Genomic DNA, 18,687 nt, shown 5'->3' on the forward strand with positions numbered 1-18,687 from the left:
TGCAGCTCCATTTCTGTCACCGAGTCCATGTTTTCCAACTACTGAATCTTCCTCTTTGTTCCCGACTTTTGCATTCCAGTCACCTATTATTATCAATGCATCTTGGTTGCATGTTCGATCAATCTCCGATTGTAAAAGTTGGTAAAAATCTTCTATCTCCTCTTTTAAATTCATTGGCTGCTCTGCAGGAAAAATGGACAATTTTTTTTTCTTCCCATGAGATTTACTGTCTCTGAAAACCAGGTAGAGGGTCAGTTCCAACTATACAGTACACAATAAGAAGTGATTTATCAGACTTGCTTGGCATAAGGCACAAAGGAGCAAAAGCCTAGAAGGGAAAAAGGGGTGTGCCATGTTGGGATAAACATTCATAGTGCAACAGGACTAGAGTTTTAAGCTGGAGAAGTGGAGTGGAGAGAAACGAAAAGTAAGAAAATGAGTAATAATTATATCATGCTAAGCAAGGAATTTCTCGTTTATCCTAAGAGTGTAACATTTTATATAGGCAGGTAATCAGATTTCCACAAGCTTGAAAATAGTGTAAAATCACAACGAGAAAGAGGTGAAGAGAGAATGAAGGTGATAATTAGGTGGCTGTTAAAATCATCATTGTAATACAGCAAAGACAAAGAATTAATTTGATTTTCTGTAATTTCTTCAACAGACAAGCTCATTATAGAGAACAGGCAACTTGATATGGTTTATATTTCATTAACCTCCTTTAATTAGATAAAGCTAGCCTGTGCTAAGTTCCTCTCTCATAACACATTCTGTAAGAATTGTACTGTTCTTCCCGAAGCTGTGCACTAGCAGGATATATTCTCCAGTCCTACTGTGCTTTGCCTCTAGTTCTTTTGGAAAATCCCCTGCCAACAACGTTCCTATTAGCTCTCAATTTGAAAATCACACTAAATGGGAATCCATTTTCACTATTTGGGAAAAATAACTTTCATAATCTTCACAATTGATTTTGTAAGCTATGTTGTTGCTGTTGTTGTTAGGAATCATTGTGTTGACTACCACACATAATGGTAACTCTATATATAAACAAAAGATTAAAACTTTGCCCCAACCGGCAACAGGCTTATGATTTCCTTCATACTTGAGCCCATTTTACAGTCACTGTGTCTATCCACAATGATGATGGTCCTCCTTCCTTTCCCGACTCACTCTACCTCTACTAGAAGCATGTCATTCTAAGGATCAGTTCTGCCTGGCAAGATGCAATAAGGACATAAAATGAAGTTTCATTACACTATCCTCTAAATACTAGCCTGGTTTCACTTCCTCTACAGCAGATTTGTTGGTTCTTTTGGCAATCCATGAAATACACAATACTCTTCACCAACACCACAATTTAAAGACATAAATTCTTCTTCAGTCTTCCATATTCACTGTCAAACTTGCCTAGGAAACCAAAGAAAATACCATGGCTTGGATGCACAGAGGTCACTGACAGCAGATATTCCCAATACAATATGTCTTTTGATTTCTTGACTACTGTTACCATAGATGTTGATTGTGGATCCAAGTAAAATCACATTTTTTACAACTTCAATCTTTTCTCTACCATGGACTATCTATCAGTCCACTGCTAAGGAGTTGCTTTCTTGATGTTGAGATGTAATCCAAATTGAAGGTTGTAGTATTTGAACCTCTGCAGTTGAGTGCTTCAAATCTCCTTCACTTCCCATAAAGTTGTATCATCTGCATAGCACAAGCTGTTGACTAATCTTCCTCAAATCTTGATATTACATTCTTCTTACTATAGCCCAGTTTCTCAAATAATTTGCTTAGCATATAGACTCACTAAGTATGGAGAAACCCTGATTCACAGTATTTCCAATTTTAAATCAAGCAGTTTTCCATTTTTCTGTTAGGACAACTGTATCTTGATCTATGAAACATTCTACATAAAGACAAGTGTTCTGGGATTTCTACTCTTCTCAAGGAAAAGTTAGCTTTAGTTTTATCTTTTGTGCTTATATAGGCAGCAAATACCCCAAGCAGAACAGAACCAAAATAATCTCACCTCAGTGAAAGAAAACAAAACGAAGAAAAATGAGATACATTTCTTCCAGCCTAGACAGAGGTGAATTTCCTGAAATCCATTAGACTTGTACCTTAAATAGGAAATTAGCTTGCCAAAAGGAATAAGCTACTTCGGGGACCTTGCAATCATGCTTAAAAGTCTCACATCCCAGGTAAGAGTGAAATGGTTAAATCTGAAACAATACATACACTTTTACCAGCAAAAACAATACCAACACTGGATATACTTTAAAACATTTTTTTAAAGACAGGTCAACATTAATAATGCAAACAATTCAATTCACCAAGGAGATCCATCAGATGCCAGATAACATGACCTGTGTTTCTCCCAGTCTGTATTATCATATTCAGATTTACAACTTCATATATGATCATATAAATGAGTGGCAAGAAAGGAAGATTTCTATAAAAGTACAATACCTGGGGGAGCGGTGGGCAGAGAGAAAAGTGCAACAATGAATGAATGGAAATCCTAAGTCTCTGTAAACTTTCATTCAAATAATTTTTTTTAAAGTACAATACCATATACAAGCAGCCCAGCTAAGCCTTAAATTGTTTTGAAATCTGAGGCAAGAATCTTGTTCCTTCCCCTTGCCCCACCCTAAATTTCTTGTCATCTTGTTATACTTCTCAACAAGTTTTTATGCATTCACATGACAAGGTAACAGGTGCCAACGCATTTTGGTCTAACATCCTAAAAATTTAACTTGCCTCTTGTACCTGTGCCAATACAAACAAGACATTCACTCAAGTCAATGGTATCATTAAGCCAAGGAGAAATAGGTTGTTATAATAAGTTCACATATGAGCTAGTAGGGAGCTCTGGTAGCCTACTGGTAAAGAATTGCACTGCCACCCCAAAGGCACACAGTTCAAATCAGCTGCACCACCTCTTCCTATGAGACTTACTGAACCTGCTGGAGGGTCAGCTATAAATTGGTGCTGACTCAATATTACAAAACAACAACCACAACAATGAACTGGTACAGAGAAATCAGTAAAATATTCAATGTCTATAAACTTAAAAAAAGAGAAGAAAGTAATTTCAAAATGTTAATTCATAACCACCATTCTAAAACTTTGTCAGTCATACTATGCAGGTAAGTAACTTCATTTTACTATATGATAACTTGCAGAAATACAGAAACTAGAACCCAGGTTACTAAATGAGAACTACATCTCAAGACTCACTTGATTCAGACACAGTAACGTTTGAAAAACAATATTTTAAAGTAATTTGTCAAATAAATAAGTTACCAATATGGTTTTGTTTTTTTTTGTTTTTGGGTTTTTTTTTTTTGTGGTTAACAAATAATCCTTTATTGAAATATTTTCATCTGTAGTTCCTTAGCTAGCTGGGCATTCCACAGCACCACTGTTGATGTCTTCTATGATGTCATGAGGGTGACGGCCATCAACATTGCAGCCCACAGATTGGGCAGTTCCTAGGATCTCTTTAATAGTTCCAGAGAGCTCTCTGGCTAAAGACCAGTGTCGCATCTGCCAGGCAATGCCAACAATGTCATCAAAAGTGATATTTCCACTGTGCTTAATATTTTTCTGCTTCTTTCTGTCTCTGCTTCAGCTTCTAACATAACACATCTGGCATATATAAATAGTAACAGTAGTGTCACTTTTTAAATTACTAGTCTATCTATCACACAGCAGAATTCTAAAACAAAGCCGAAATTTAAAGAGGAGGAGGGTGTGATGGTATGTCTAAGTGAAATAATTTAAAAGTATATACACAAATTAATAGACTTTAGTAACTTTCCTTCCATAATGCATGCTGCACTTCAATCCATTGCATAACTAGAATGGCCTTGATTAAATGTAAACTAAAATAATAAGATAAAAGTAATTTTTCCTCCTAGCTGGTTCTTCTCATTTTGATTTCTCTAACAATTAAAACTAAGGTCAATATGATTTTCATTTCCTAAGGATTATCACTATTTTAGAAAGCATAGGAATTCCTCTTTTGGTAAACTTAACACCTCTGAAATCTTCTGCATTCATTTCTAAGTATCTCTTTCCTAGAATAAGTTCTATCATCTTAAATGAAAATGTGCCATTTCCTAGAACAAAGATAAAACCCATGGTGTTTGTTTTTTCTTTTTTAACAAGTAGGAAGATAAGTCACTCCCACTTCCCATTTAAACAGATATTTTTTTCTTTATTAGACTGATTAGTATACCATGCAGTTATATGGTTTTGTTTTAGTACAAGCATACTGACCTTGAAGTGAGACTGAAGAAAACAGCAAATCCAGGAAGAAAGTGTGAAAGAGAAAGTTAGAAAGGATTAATGAGGACAACAATCAGAAATATTGCTCATGGACACAGACAAAACAAAGCACAAGACAGAACGGGAGGATCACACAGATTCTGCACAGATAATAAAAATAAGTAATTTTGGATTTATTTTCTCATTAGATTACACCATTATGTATCAATGTGAGTTTCTAAAGCAAATGTTTTCTCTCTTTTCTTTCCTTCAAATGGGAGAAAACCCATTTCTTAAACACAAAGGAAAAGGAGGAGGATCAGCTAAGTCCTGCTCCTTGTCATCTAAGTAGAACTGGCATTACGTGATTTGACAACTAGCCAGCTTAGATCTACATACACCAGCCCACTCCACATTAAGTGATGTGAGAGCAAAAGCAGGAAAGCAGTTAGTTTCAGTTACTATAGTGAAGATAATTTTAACTTTTTAAAATTTTTTAAAAAAAGTTAACTATTACATAGTTATGGATACTTCCAAAAATTATCTGTGTTGTAGTTTCTTCTCACAGATACAACAAATACTTCTGTGAGTAAAACAAAACCACACAGTTGCTCTATGAGGCGTTTCCAATGATGTGAGTCTATAGGTGAAGCCCCATTGGGATATACCTCAGATAATTTTAATTTATACCTATGAATTTATGATTGGTTTCTCAAATGTCAAAGTAGTTGTAATTTTATGTTTTCCTTATCATAATGAATACTGCTCACTGCAAAACTTCCAAAGTCCATCTCAAATGGTGCAATTTAATAGCAATAATGAACAAGAAGCTACGGCTCTGAAAATGTCAATTCATTTAAGGCACAATAGGAGAGATGCAGGCAGCCATGCTTAATAATCCTACATAGCATGAAGCCCCTGAGGTTCATTATTGCCTTTTATAACAACAAGCAGTTTTCTCTTTTTAAAAACTAATCAATTTCACTGAAATGCATATTATCCTCTAAACAGTTAAGGCTTCTAATGGCCACAGCCATTCAGATTGTTCTCATTACCTAGGTCTTAATTCAAGACCATAAAACAAAAGGTTTCTTGAATGCAAGCAACCAATTCAATATGCACTTTAAGTTTTCAATAACTTCATCACTTGTAGCTTAAGGTTAATTCTATACTCAAAAGTAGTTTTAAAAAGTCATTGTGAAAATAACACAGAACAAGATTTATTATCCTCAGTATATAAAAGGATGAAGGAAAAGAAAAATAACATGATTTGTTTCCAAACACTAAGTAGCAGATGTAAGATGAGAGTGCAAGTCTGCTGACACCTCAACCTTCGCACACTTTATATGCTTCAGGAGCTTCTTCAGGAATCGATAAAATCCATGGATTTTTAGCAAACATTTAACACTGTGAAGCACTGATAGTGACCATAAGCCAAAAGAGGCCAGCCTCTAAATAAGTTTTCCAAATGATATTTTGTTTCTTCACTCATACATGAAGTAAGAATAATTTTAATTCAACAATGACACTGTCCAAAAATCTCTACAGATGCAAGATTTTATATAAGACATGAATATAAATGCACACACATATACACACACATTTTAGCTTCTTTCTGCCAATGAGAGCAACTTCACTTATCTTCTAACCTATTTTATTACTAACGAACCATGTTTCAAATTTAGCACCAGAATTCATTCCTTAGGGAATAAATTCAGAAGGGAATGTTCTTCATATGTATGTAATTCTAATGTTTACACTTCTAAATAAAAATGTAGGACAACCAGTAAGAACAAAATTTTATCAGACTGTTTTAACAAATGTTATGATACTGCACCTACAAGAAATTTTGGGAACATGACCTAACAGAACCATCTTTGTAAAGCTGTACAATTAACTCTTTTAAATGAATTCAGTGAAATTGATCAAGGAGGAAGCAGAAAAATCAGGCAGCTTCTCCAGAGTGTAAGCTAAAGCAAGCAGATCAGAAAAAGAACCAGTCCTCTTCAGTTTTAGTACTTCAGTATCTCTTTTCCTTTTTTTTTTTTTTTAAAAAATACTTCATCTTTGATCAAATAAAGTAACACAGTAAATGGTTTCTCATAATCACTACCTCTTGCAGCTATTCATCTTATATTTCAACAATAAGAAAGGTTTATTATCTGATATTGAACTTCGTGAACCAAAACTGAATAACCATATAATTAAAATAAATTCACAAAGAACCCATTTCACTGACAGGTGAGGAGTAGGTTATGCCACAAAGCAGCTAAATACTAATTTCTACATGGTAGATATTTGAAGAAATGCCTACGTAATACTAATCCAGAATTTATTTAAGGGAAAATATTCACAAATATGCAGACCAACTAATTAAGCTTATACTTCCAGATTATACTCTATTACCAATGTTCAAATATAACACAATCTCAATTATAAAATAATACTAAGCATAAGACCATTTTCACAATGAGAAAATAAAAAGTGAAAAATTTTAGGTAACCTGGATACAAAATACTCAAGACAAAGATAAAACAGGCACATATTTAGTGATAAAAGCCAATATATTAATTTGACTTTACTTTTGTTATATTCAATACTCTTCTCCAGCACCACAGCTCAAAGGTATATAAAATAACATTTAGAAATATATTTTCTTCTACTCCCATATCCAATTACACTACATTAGCTTTCTTCACATGCATCTGCAACATCAATTCATCAAGCACAGAAGACACACTATTGCTTTATATACTACTACCAAAGAGAAAGTTAGGCCAGTTATGCCATTACTTGGAAATGTTAAAATGTAAAGAAAGCTTTCAAATCAAATTTCATTATGACAAAGGAGAAAGGTGTACTTTTGTTTAATATATATAGAGAATGAAATGTAATCCTGTTTAATTATATTAAACTGTGAGTTTCACATAATTCATTTTCTGCCTATGAATTTAGTAAAATATAAATTCATCTTAATTTTCTTTTATAAAAGGAAAAATTTAAGTATACACACAAGTTTAAAGACATGTTCTGAATATGAAAAAATAATATTTTACATAAAATGTATAAGGGATGTGTTTGATTTGTGAAATTCTTATGTGTTTGGTTATCGATGAAGAGAAAATATGAGGACGTGTGGACGATGAAAGGCTGAAAAGAGAACTTTCCCTCCATCTTTTAATAACTATATTTACTAAATAAATCTTCAAATTGTACCTTACTGGGGAGGGAGGGAGAGAGAGAGAAGGAAAGGCCTACCATGACAAAGAAAAAATAACTGAAATGAACAAATAATAGGTATACCTTGCCTTAATAGCATTTTCTTTTATTTATTTGAGTGTATATGTCAAATACTGTATTTTTAACAAATTGAACCTTTAGATAACGCTGGATCAAGAAAGTCTATTGGCATTTTTCTAACAGTGTGAGTTCACTAAAACTGTCACATCTTAGCAATTTTCATAAACTTTCCCATAATGTGACCGCTCACTTAACAATCTACAGAATAGTGCAAACAAAACTCTTAGGTGCAATGGGGGGGTGGGGAGGGGAACAAAACAATGCAAGACACAAGTGTGATTAACCTTACTGTGATCATCACTTTATTGCAGTGGTCTGGACTCAAGCCCACAATAACTCTGACATATGCTTGTATATCTATTTTTTAAATTACATCATAAGAACTATATATAAGGAATCAAAGTATCAACAACCACCTGAAAAATTAGGTAGGAAGCTTAGGAGGGGGGTGCGGTTATATCAGTGGGGTAAAAACAAATCTGAAAAAGCGGGTGAGAATGGTTACACAACTTGAAAGTAATCAAAATGTCACTGAATTGTATTCTTAGAAACATATCAGTTGAATTAGGTTTTTATTTTGTTATGTATATTCTCAACAATTTGTCATTTAAAGTTATGTATCTGTCATAGATAAAATTTACATGGTAAGTTGAGAATTAAACAGTCTATGGAACTTACATGTGAGATTTACAGTTCCTAGTGGAAATGTCTATACAAAATACAAATTAGTTTGCTTTTAAAGTATTTATTTATATTAAAGGACCAAAAAAGAAAAGGAATTTCTTACTGAATCCCACTGAGGAAAAGAGGAATGTTCATATTTTTAAAGGAATATAGTCAGTTTGGTAGCAAAAATAATTTTGATGTGTGTGAATGAAACCCAAACACTTTGTAAACTTCTTAAAATGACCTAATTTTTTTAAAAAAAGAAATACTTATTTTAAGTCTCTTTTCAAGTAGTTGCTCCATCGAGGGCCCAAATATGCTCCATATTCTCCTCTGAAAAAATACTGGTGAGAGAGCAGAGGCAATGGAGGGCAAAGAGGACTGAACAAAGGAAACACTGAACTAAAATATCTTTGGACATAACTGAGAACAGAAGAAACAAACTAGAAGAACTTTTATACTTTTTTTTCATTGATAATTTTAGGAAAACAAGAGACATAACAAGAAAAGGAATCCTGACTGGGGAAGTAAATTTAAAATGAAAGTTAAAAGCCAAATTAGGGATACATTATTATTAAGGAGGTATATCATCATATCATCATTCCATGGTCAGAAGTGACTAAAAGCTTACAAAAGATGATAGAAGGAGAACACAGAGTCATTGTACCAAAAAGAACCGGCTGACACAGAAGAATTTCATCAAACAGCATATGATCAAGAAGCAAGGGTGATGAAGAAGGAAATTCAAGTTGGTCTGAAAGAACTGGCAAAAAAATAAGGCCCCAGGAATTGACAGAATACCGAGTGACATGTTCAACAAACAGATGCTGCCCTGGACATTCATGCTCCCCACCCAGGTTGCGCCAAGAAATCTGGAGGACACCTACCCAGCCTACTGACTGGAAGAGATCCATTATTTATTCCCATTCCAAAAGAAAGGTGATCCGACAAAACCATGGAAATTATCAAACACCACCACTGCTATCACACACAAGCAAGATCCTGCTGAAGATTATCCCAAAACGACTGTAACAGTTTATAGGCAGAGCACTATCAGAAACACAAGGAAGGTTTTGAAGAGGCCAAGGTACTAGGGACATCATAGCCAATGTCAGATCTTGGCTGAAAGCAGAGATTACAAGAAGAATATTTATCTGTCTTTTCTTGACAGGAGAAAGGCATCTGACTGTGTGAATCACAATAAATTGAGGCTAACACTTGGTGCAGAAGGTCAAAGCCGATAGCCTTCAGTATGTATGACATCTTACCAAGGAAGCAAAGGTCCTTACCACTGGGACAGCAGGCAACATCAAGACATACAAAGAAATGACTGAAGTTGTTCAATGGTTGTCTCTTCCTTGGCACCAGCAGTCAAGAAATCAAAATACGTGTAGCACTGGGAAAATCTGTCAAGGGACTTGCCAAAGTACCAAAGAACAGTGACATCAATTTGAAGACTAAGGTGCAACTGATCTTAGTTTGAAGGCTAAGATGCAGTTGGTCTTTTCAATTACTTGCTATGCATCTGAAATGTAGACAATGAATAAGGATGACAGAAGATGAACTGATGCCTCTGAGTTGGGGTGCTAAAGAACAGTTCTGAATATCCTATGGACTGTTTTGGAGAAAGTGAAATCAGAGTATTCTTTAGGAACAAGACTGGTGAAACTCTGTCTCACATACTTTGGTTAGGTAGGTAAAAGAGACCAATACTTGGAAAAAGACATCATATTTGGAAAAGTGGACGGTCAGTCAAAGAGAGAAAGACCCTCAACAAGATGGACTGTTACAGTGATTGCATCAATGTTGTTGTTGTTGTTATGTGCCGTCGAGTCGTTTGTGACTCATAGGGACCCTATGTACAACAGCAGCCCTAAACCCTGCTCTATCCTGTACCAATCGCATTGCCTCTGACACACCCATCCCGATTACCTCAGTAACTGAATCAATCCACCTCATAGAGGATCTTCCCCTCCTGCGCTGTCCCTCCACTTTACCCAGCACGATGTCCCTCTCCAAAGACCTGTCTCTCCTTGCAACATGTCCAAAGTATGTCAGACGAAGCCCCTGAATCTTTGCCTCCAAGGAGTAGCCTAGTTGAGGTTCAAATTTATCAGAAATGACATGGATGGCACAGGCTAGGACAAAGTTCAGATATGTTATTCAAAGTGTTGCTATGAGTCACAGTTAACTCAACAGCACCTAATAATAACAACAACAATATTTAGCTTATATGCTAAGCAAATATTAAGGAAACTGGTGATAACATTTAATTTGTATGCTGAGCAAATCATTCAAGAAATCTGGAATATATGATGAAGAATGTGGCAACAGGATTAGTGGAACAAAAACCTGAAAGCATAAAGTGAAATATACTTGAAACACTCAGTACAACAAAGCAAAGATGACAGCTTTAAATATGGATCACATTTCAACATCAAGAAAATAAAAATCCTCACCACTGAACTAATACACAGTATCTTGATAGATGAATAAAAGACTGAAGTTGTTAACAGTTAAGAAATCCAAAGATAAGTTGTATTGGGAAAATCTGCTGTCAAAGACTTCTCCAAAGTACTAAAAGGCAAGAATGTCAGTTTAAACATTAAATGCTTATATATCCTTCATGTAAGCCATGACTTTTTCAGTTGCTTCTTAAGCATCTGAAAGCTGGACAATGAAAAAAGACAATAGAGGAAGATACGATGCCTGTGAAGTGTGTGTGGAGCTGGAGGGGAGGACTGAATATCTCATGGACTGCCAAAAGAACAAACAAGTCTGTCTTGAAGAAAGGGCAATCAAGGGGCTCCTAAGATCCAACTAGTGAAATTTCATCTCACACACTGTGCATGTTGTCAGGAAGCATCAGTCCTAGGAAAAGAATTTCATGTTGGGAAAGGTGAAGAGTCAGTGAAAGAGAGGAAAACCCCCAACAGGATGGAGTAACACAATGACTGCAACAACAAACTAATTCTAAGAATGGAGCCAGAAAGGGCAAGGTTCAAATCTGTCGTTCATAGGGTTGAAAAGGGCATGATAGCACTTAATAACACAATTAAAGAGGAGCCAGGCAAAAATAAGATTATAAATTGCTGTTACCAATGTGAATATTTTTAAGCTTCAAGAGACAGAAATTTCTGAATTCTGTCTAGAACTTAAGACATTTTACTATCTTCCATAACAAAAAAATCAAGTAGGAGGTTCAGGAATGGTTTGTTAGGGTTTGTACAGGTTCTCTGTGGTTTTCTTAGCTCTGTCACTCTCTTGATTGAGACATCATCTTAAACTGGCAGAAAGTGACTGCATCAGTTCTTCAGACCATATGGACACATGGCAATATCGAAGAGAAAGATATCATCTTTTCTCCTGCAGCAATATATAAAATTCCTAGAAGCTACTCTGCATTTTCCTCAGATAACTTCAGATAATTTATGGATTCTATGCTCAGTGTACCACCAAGCACTGGGAAAGATTACCATGACCATGACTGCCTTATATTAATCAAACTCTATTCCTGGAGCTAAGAAAGGAAACAAAGTTGGGATTCCACTAGAAGGGAAATGAATGCTTGGTGGATGAAAATCTATTTTCTTTTTAACTCCTCCATCCCGCTAAAATAATGAACCAGGAAACTAAAGACATGGCAAAAGGAGGGGCTGAAGGGCAAGGTATAAAATGAATTCTAAAAAGAGTTCTCAGATTTGGAGCTGCCTGGTGCTCAGAATGGTAGAAGATTTGCCACAATGATACATGAAAAGGGTAAATTTCTTTGTGGTAGTGATTACACAGGATACCTGTTTGTCAAATTTTAGGTAGTACACTGAAAATGGGTATTTTTTTTCCATATAAATGATGTATCAATAAAGTTATTTTTAAAAGGATTTCTGAAGAATTCTGATAATTCTAATAAAAAGAGCCCTTCCTTCTGTCCAAGCATCATCTAATCAGAGGTCTTTCCTGCCTGTCTCACAAACATAGCCACCATCAGTATCATGACCTTCCCTATCAGTACTTTGCTTTATATTCTCCAGGTGTTTACCACCACTTGACATTTACACCTTCATTGTCCACCACACATCTCCCTGCAACGAGATTATAAACTCGATGAAGGCAGAGATTATGTCTATTTTGTTTCCTGTTATAGGCCCAGAGCCTAGTACAGTGTGTAGCAGCTAAGTCTCCATAAAACCGAGAAATACATTAGTGTAAAGGAAAAAAAGAACATGCAAACAGCCCAAATGTCCAACTATAATGGACTGGATTGAGAAATTATGGTACATTTTCAGGATGGAATAGAGTAATGATTCTGTAAATTACTACCTAACTTGAGAGGGACTGAAAGGCATTATGCTAAGTAAACTAACTCAGTCCCTTAAGGACAAAAACTGTGTAAGATCATTATTGTAAGACAAGTATAAGGATTCAAAACGGAGGGAGGGGGAACAGAGGAGTGAGGATGGGTAGGCGGCCATGGTGGGGGAGGTAATCACAGGGTCACCAATTTGATTGGTGGAGGGAGGGGTAAGTATAGGAAATGAGAAAGATTCAGTGTGAAAAACAAAGTATACAAACTTTGTAAGTAACTCAGTATAAAATAAAAATTTTATTTTAAATTAAAAAAACAAAACAAAACATATAAAAAATTCCTGATGAGCTGGGAGTTTTTGTGGTTTGTATCTTTGGCATGGAGTCAATCAAACTCTCTCTAAAAAAATTATTTTATATTGATTTGCACATAAAATTAATATATATTTACACTTTTATTCACATTGTGTTTCATACAATCATTCCCATACATTGTGTTTTGTAAAATTAATCATTATTGAACTATATCCACCATTATCCTGTCTTTTCAGGTCCCCACAGGATTTCTCCTTTGCCCACTCTCCTCATCCCTCTACTTCCATGCCTTTACCCCTGGAGCCCCATTTATGGTTTATTACGTATTAAATGGTCTTATCCAGTATTTGTCCTTCTGAGACTGATGTGTTGTTAAAGGGAATGTAAAAACAATAAACACAAATATTGGATATTAACCACTTTCAAAAGTCTAGTAAACATAAATCTAATTAAGAATAATGCTTTCAAAGATGCATATTAAAAGGAAAATTAGCCAAGCAAAGACATTTAGTAAAAAAAACAAAACAACTTCCATGGAGTAAAAATTTGAAGAAAGCATTTTTTTATTTACCTAGTAATCCTGTTACATTTCAAATCACATTCCTAAATAAATTATATATCCATTAAAAATACTGCTATTTCAATGATGATTAACTTTATAAAATGTAGCAAATCAGAATGATTATATAAAACTCAATGTGAATGAAGGACAGTGTGAAACACAATGTATATGAACTTGGTATGCAAACCAATATAAAATAATTAAAGAAAAAAATCCTGGCACTTATAAATGAGGGAAGATAATAAAACCACATTTTCTATTAATTATTTGGATCACAGAATAATAGATTCTATTATTCTTTGTTGTTATTGTTACTAGGTGTCGTCAAGTAGAGGAGAACTCATAGCAAACCTATGAATAACAGATCTCAACATTGTCCCATCCTGTGTACTGTCCTCACAATCTTTGACATCCTTGATTCGGCTTCTGTAGTCACTGTGTTAATCCATCTCTTGGGAGATCTTCCTGTCTTTCACTGACCTTTTCTCTTTCCAAGTGTGATGTTTCTTTCTAAGTAACAGCCTCTCATAACTATATGCCCAAAGTATGTGAAATGAAGATTTGTGTTCTTTGCCATGAATGAGCATCCTTGTTGCACTTTCTTTAAGACATACCTGTATGTTCTTTTTGCAATCTCTGGGATATTCATAACTCTTCTCCAATACCATAGTTCAAAGCCATCAACTTCCCCCATCACCATTATTCACGGTCCAACTTTCAGATGTACGGCAAATGACTGAAAACACCATGGCTTGACTCAGGCACACCTAAGTCTTCAAAGTGACATCATCGCTCCTCAGTAATTTGGGGATCCCTGGCTGCAGACTTCCTCAATACTATGTGTCTCCTGATCTCTTGGTACCAAGGGTGTTAACTGTGCATTCAAGTAAGATGAAATCATTGACACTTTCAATCTTTCCTCCACCTATCATGATGTTGCCTATTGATCTAATGATGAAAACTGTTTTTCCCTTCATGTTGAGATATTGAAGCTGTAGTATTCGATCATCTGTAGCAAGAATTTCAAATCCTCTTCACTTTCAGAAAGTAAGGTTGTTTCATTTGCAAAATGCAGCTTTTGATGAATCTTTCTCTGATCCTGATACCACATCTTCTTCAGAGAGTTCAGATTCTTTAATGATTTGATCAGTATACAAATTGAATTGGTACAGACAAAGAACATATCCCTGATGCATGCTTTTCTTAATTTTATACCACTCAGTCTTTCCTTGTTCTGCCTGGACAACAACTTCTTGGTCTCCTTCTAGGTTTTGTATACACACAATTAAATGTTTAGGGATTCCCATTCATTACAATATCAGACATAATTTGTTTAGATCTACACAGTCAAATCTTTTTATACAGTCAATAAGACTATATAACTTGGTATGCCCAATTTATTGCTAGAGATACAATACTATAAAAAAGAACAAGGGTCATGTGGGGACTGCCACATCTTAACTTTACCAGCTTCAAAAAGGGTAACTGTACCCGTCAACAACATTAATAAAACTAAGCCAATTCCATAAGGTCAGATATGTACCTCACACTCCTGTACCACTTTCTGCTCATCCTAATAGGATACTATTCATTCATGTACAAGGATTATTCTTTAGATTAGATGACTAAAAATTTCTAACATTTAGGAACCAAATACAACTTGCCAGCAATCTGTTCTCTCTTTGGGGTATTTAAATAAAAATCAAAAGACAGTCCCCCGCCCCCCCAAAAAAGACAGTTCCCAATCTCTAAATACAACAGCTACTGAATGACATGTTAAATCTAATCTAAATGAACTTTATATTAGAGCAAAACTAAAAATAACTGCTTCAATCTTCATTTTCTGGGCATTAGTTTTTACTGTAGTAGAAAAAGGTAACAAATACAAGAACAAAACTAAGAAACAAACTCACAGAGAACACCACCCCACTGATGCAGCATGCCATGAATATTTAGCTTCAAAGGGTGAAAGAGCAGACAATGAATAATTCTTTCAGGAGTGAAAAATGTTACTGTCAGAATTATATCACCCTCTATTATTCTACTTTCTAAAGATTTTAAATGTTATGCCAAGGAAGAACCTATTTCTTATCAATTTAAATAGAAATGTTAAAATGGTTACTTTAGAAATTTCCAATTATATTCACAGGGCTAGTCTGTATCTACATACCCACAGAATGTTCTTTTCAGTTCCTTTTCTTTCTTTTTACATGCCCCAACCAAAAACACCTGTTAGGTGATACTTTTCTTGAAGTATTAAGCTATTGTCTAAACAGTCAATCAAATACAAATCTAGGCATCCCTGTAGAGGAAGTCTGTAAATGTAAGTGAAAAAAATTCATCAGTTTAAGTAGACTGTTTTGGATAATCTGAGTGGGCCCAACTTTAGAAGCCCTTAAAAGATGGAGTAGGCTTTTCCAAGGGGATACAGAAATTCTGCCTATGGACCACAGCTCCGGCCTGTGTCCTCTGAATTCCATCCCCTATGAGCTTCCCTCACGAAAATCACCTGCTCTATAAATTTCACACTTGCTAATTCAGCCTTCACAATTACGTCTAAGAAATCTCTTTCTATTTATTTATGATCTATTGGTCCTGCTCCTCTGGCTGAATTCACACTAATACATACCATAATATAAAATATGAATTTAGAATTAGGAGTTCTTAGGTTTAATTGGGAGCAACAGTTTGTATTTTCAGATTTTTTTTTTATACTTACATAATTCTTTTTAAAAGAATATGCATTTGGTCAGAACCACGGTACAACATGAAATCATTTCCTAATAGGAACTACAGATCACCCAGAATTAGGTCAATTCCTGAGTTAGAACTGATTCAACAACATTTAGGTTAGTTTTACTTTTATTGTTCTGTTACAACCAACACAGGAAGAGATTCTTATGGTAGATAACAATTTTTTTACAATATAATCTAAACCTATTAATATTGGGTATGTATGTACAAAACACTGAGGGTTTTCTTTAGTTCAGGAAATAGGTCATTCACCTTTTAGCTTTGCACTTTAAAGGTTGCTAAACCTTAGAAATTAATTATGCATGATGAATTACATGTGACAATGCAGTTTCATCATTTAAGGGGCTACTTAAAAGGCACAATGGGCTAACAATAATGACTAACACAATTATAGCCAGTAATATCAATCTTATAAGAAAAAACTTAAACTGATTTTATCCAGAAGCAATGTACAAGGTACAATTAAAAGTTATAAGTAACTGTCTGTTCTTTAATTCTGATCAAGCAAAATTCCCAGCAAGCCGCAGCAGTAGCAAGAGCAGCGGTAGCCATTCACTGCGGTGTAAGACTGTAGTGTCACATAACACTCACTTTCCCAGGAAGTCCCAAACAAACCCCCCTGACGGTGCAGGGACAGAAACCTGGCGTGGAGGGTACAATTTGCGGGAGACTGGCTTTCTGAGAAACGGCATGGCCAGGACAAAGGGGACACACACAGATAAACACACAGAAAGACCAAAAACCCCAATGGAATAGGTCCATGATAAAACAAATGAAAGGGAAGGTGAAGAAAGTCAAATGATAAATTACAGAGAGATGGAACCCACACAAAGGAAACAGTGGAATGGCAATACAAAGAGCAAATGGTTAGTAAGTAACACAGCAGCCACACGCCACACACATGCACCTCAATTCTAAATCTGGGAACAAAAGGCATAATATAAACTCTTCTGGGACATATAAAGCACTGGTTATATTCTAGACTAAGCACAGCTCAGTTTCTAAAAATGGCATTCAAAGACATAACACGAAGTAAAATCTTAGTTTCTAAATAAGTCATAATTAGATGTCCACTTCTGCTCAAGACATTAAATCTAGATGGGCAAAAAGATACATTCTCTATGAATAAGAAAGCTTCAAACAATAATTCCAAGTAAATCCTAAAAGAATATTATGAATCTACACAAAATTATGCTGGAAATTTTTTTAAAAAATGGAAATTCTACTAGCTCTGTTCATTCACTCTATAACTTCAAGAATACTTCTCTAGTTCTTAGTTTCTACTTCCATAAAATGTCATTTGTAAAAGTCTTTTACAAATAAAGTTTATTGATTCTATTATTTATTTATTTATATCCTAAATTATGTCACTGAACAACAAATTACAAAAAATTTGTTTGGAAGGTGTTTCTTAGTGTTGCTATTTCTTTGTAGTCCAGAGATTCTGAGTCAAATTCTCAAACAAAACTATTGCCTTGCTTGACCATAGGGCAGATCTGCATAGAGCCCATCAACCTATACATGATAGTATATGAAAAGGTTAGATTATTTATAATTTCTTCTCAGTGTGGGAGAAATAAGTAGTCAAAACAGCTGCTCTATGAATACTAAACACAAATTTAGTCCTTATTTGTTATATTCCAAATCACACTCAAGTCACAAGATCAGTGTTGAGGCAAAAAAGGAATAAAAATTTTATCAAGGGAGCTCTGTTAGCCTTGTGGGTAATGAGCTATACTGCCAACCCAAAGGCAACAGGTTTGAATCTACTAGCTGGTCCATGGGAAAAAGATGGACAATGTCCTCTTTGCTTTTGTAACCTGTAAGTCAGCTCTGACTCTACAGCCATCTGTTTGTGTTTACTGGTAATGTAGTTGTTGTTGTTAAGTGCTGTAGGCGACTCATAGTGACCCTATGAATGAAAGATCTGGACACCTGTAGAACTTTCGTCCTTTCTCCAGGTTCATAGGGTTTCCTGAGGCAAGCTATTTCGGAAATGGATGCCACTCCTGCTATAGCAAACCCTAATTCCAAATACAGAGTTCTCAGATAACAAATGAAAGCCAAAAGAGGAACTATCTCAAGAAATTTCTTTTCCAAAATTATAGTTCATGCATCAATCAAAAGTTTCTTATTTTAAAATATCAGAAGATAGGTATATATTCACACAAATATGATTGTATGTGTGTAGGGATAGGAGTTTAGTACAAAGTTAGAGGAAGGCACATACAATACACATTTAAATTTAGGATTTTGGTAATTGGCTAACTATAATTTAAAGATAGAGTTCTATATATTTTATCTAGAATTTGGTACCAAATATAATTATTATAAAAATAAGAAATAATAAGTGAGAAAGGGATCAATTGATGGTATTTTGTGAAGAAAAATGGAGAATTTTATTTTCTTAATGTTTTTAAAATAAAAATTCTACAGATATGAAAATATCATTTCTAGGGGAAAATATTAAGGTCTACCAGTAATTTCACAAAATAATAGTCTAATATTTC

At 34.9% G+C, this 18,687-nt stretch overlaps 1 protein-coding gene across 6 annotated transcripts in view; it reads right to left on the bottom strand.

The window, feature by feature from the left end:
• Positions 1-18,687, bottom strand: part of ERC1 (ELKS/RAB6-interacting/CAST family member 1) — a 536,554-nt gene that overhangs the window by 322,417 nt on the left and 195,450 nt on the right. For 4 of the 6 annotated variants that reach the window (XM_006891317.1, XM_006891322.1, XM_006891320.1 and 1 more), the window contains one exon: positions 4,288-4,299. The exons of the other annotated variants lie outside the window; for them this stretch is intronic. In XM_006891317.1, the coding sequence (XP_006891379.1) occupies positions 4,288-4,299 (12 nt within the window). The remainder of the gene's footprint in view (positions 1-4,287; positions 4,300-18,687) is intronic. 6 annotated transcript variants of the gene reach the window in all.

The sequence above is a fragment of the Elephantulus edwardii genome, unplaced genomic scaffold, assembly GCF_000299155.1.
Source record: "Elephantulus edwardii isolate Elephantulus edwardi_28Jun2011 unplaced genomic scaffold, EleEdw1.0 scaffold00096, whole genome shotgun sequence".
Taxonomy (NCBI): Eukaryota; Metazoa; Chordata; class Mammalia; order Macroscelidea; family Macroscelididae; genus Elephantulus; species Elephantulus edwardii.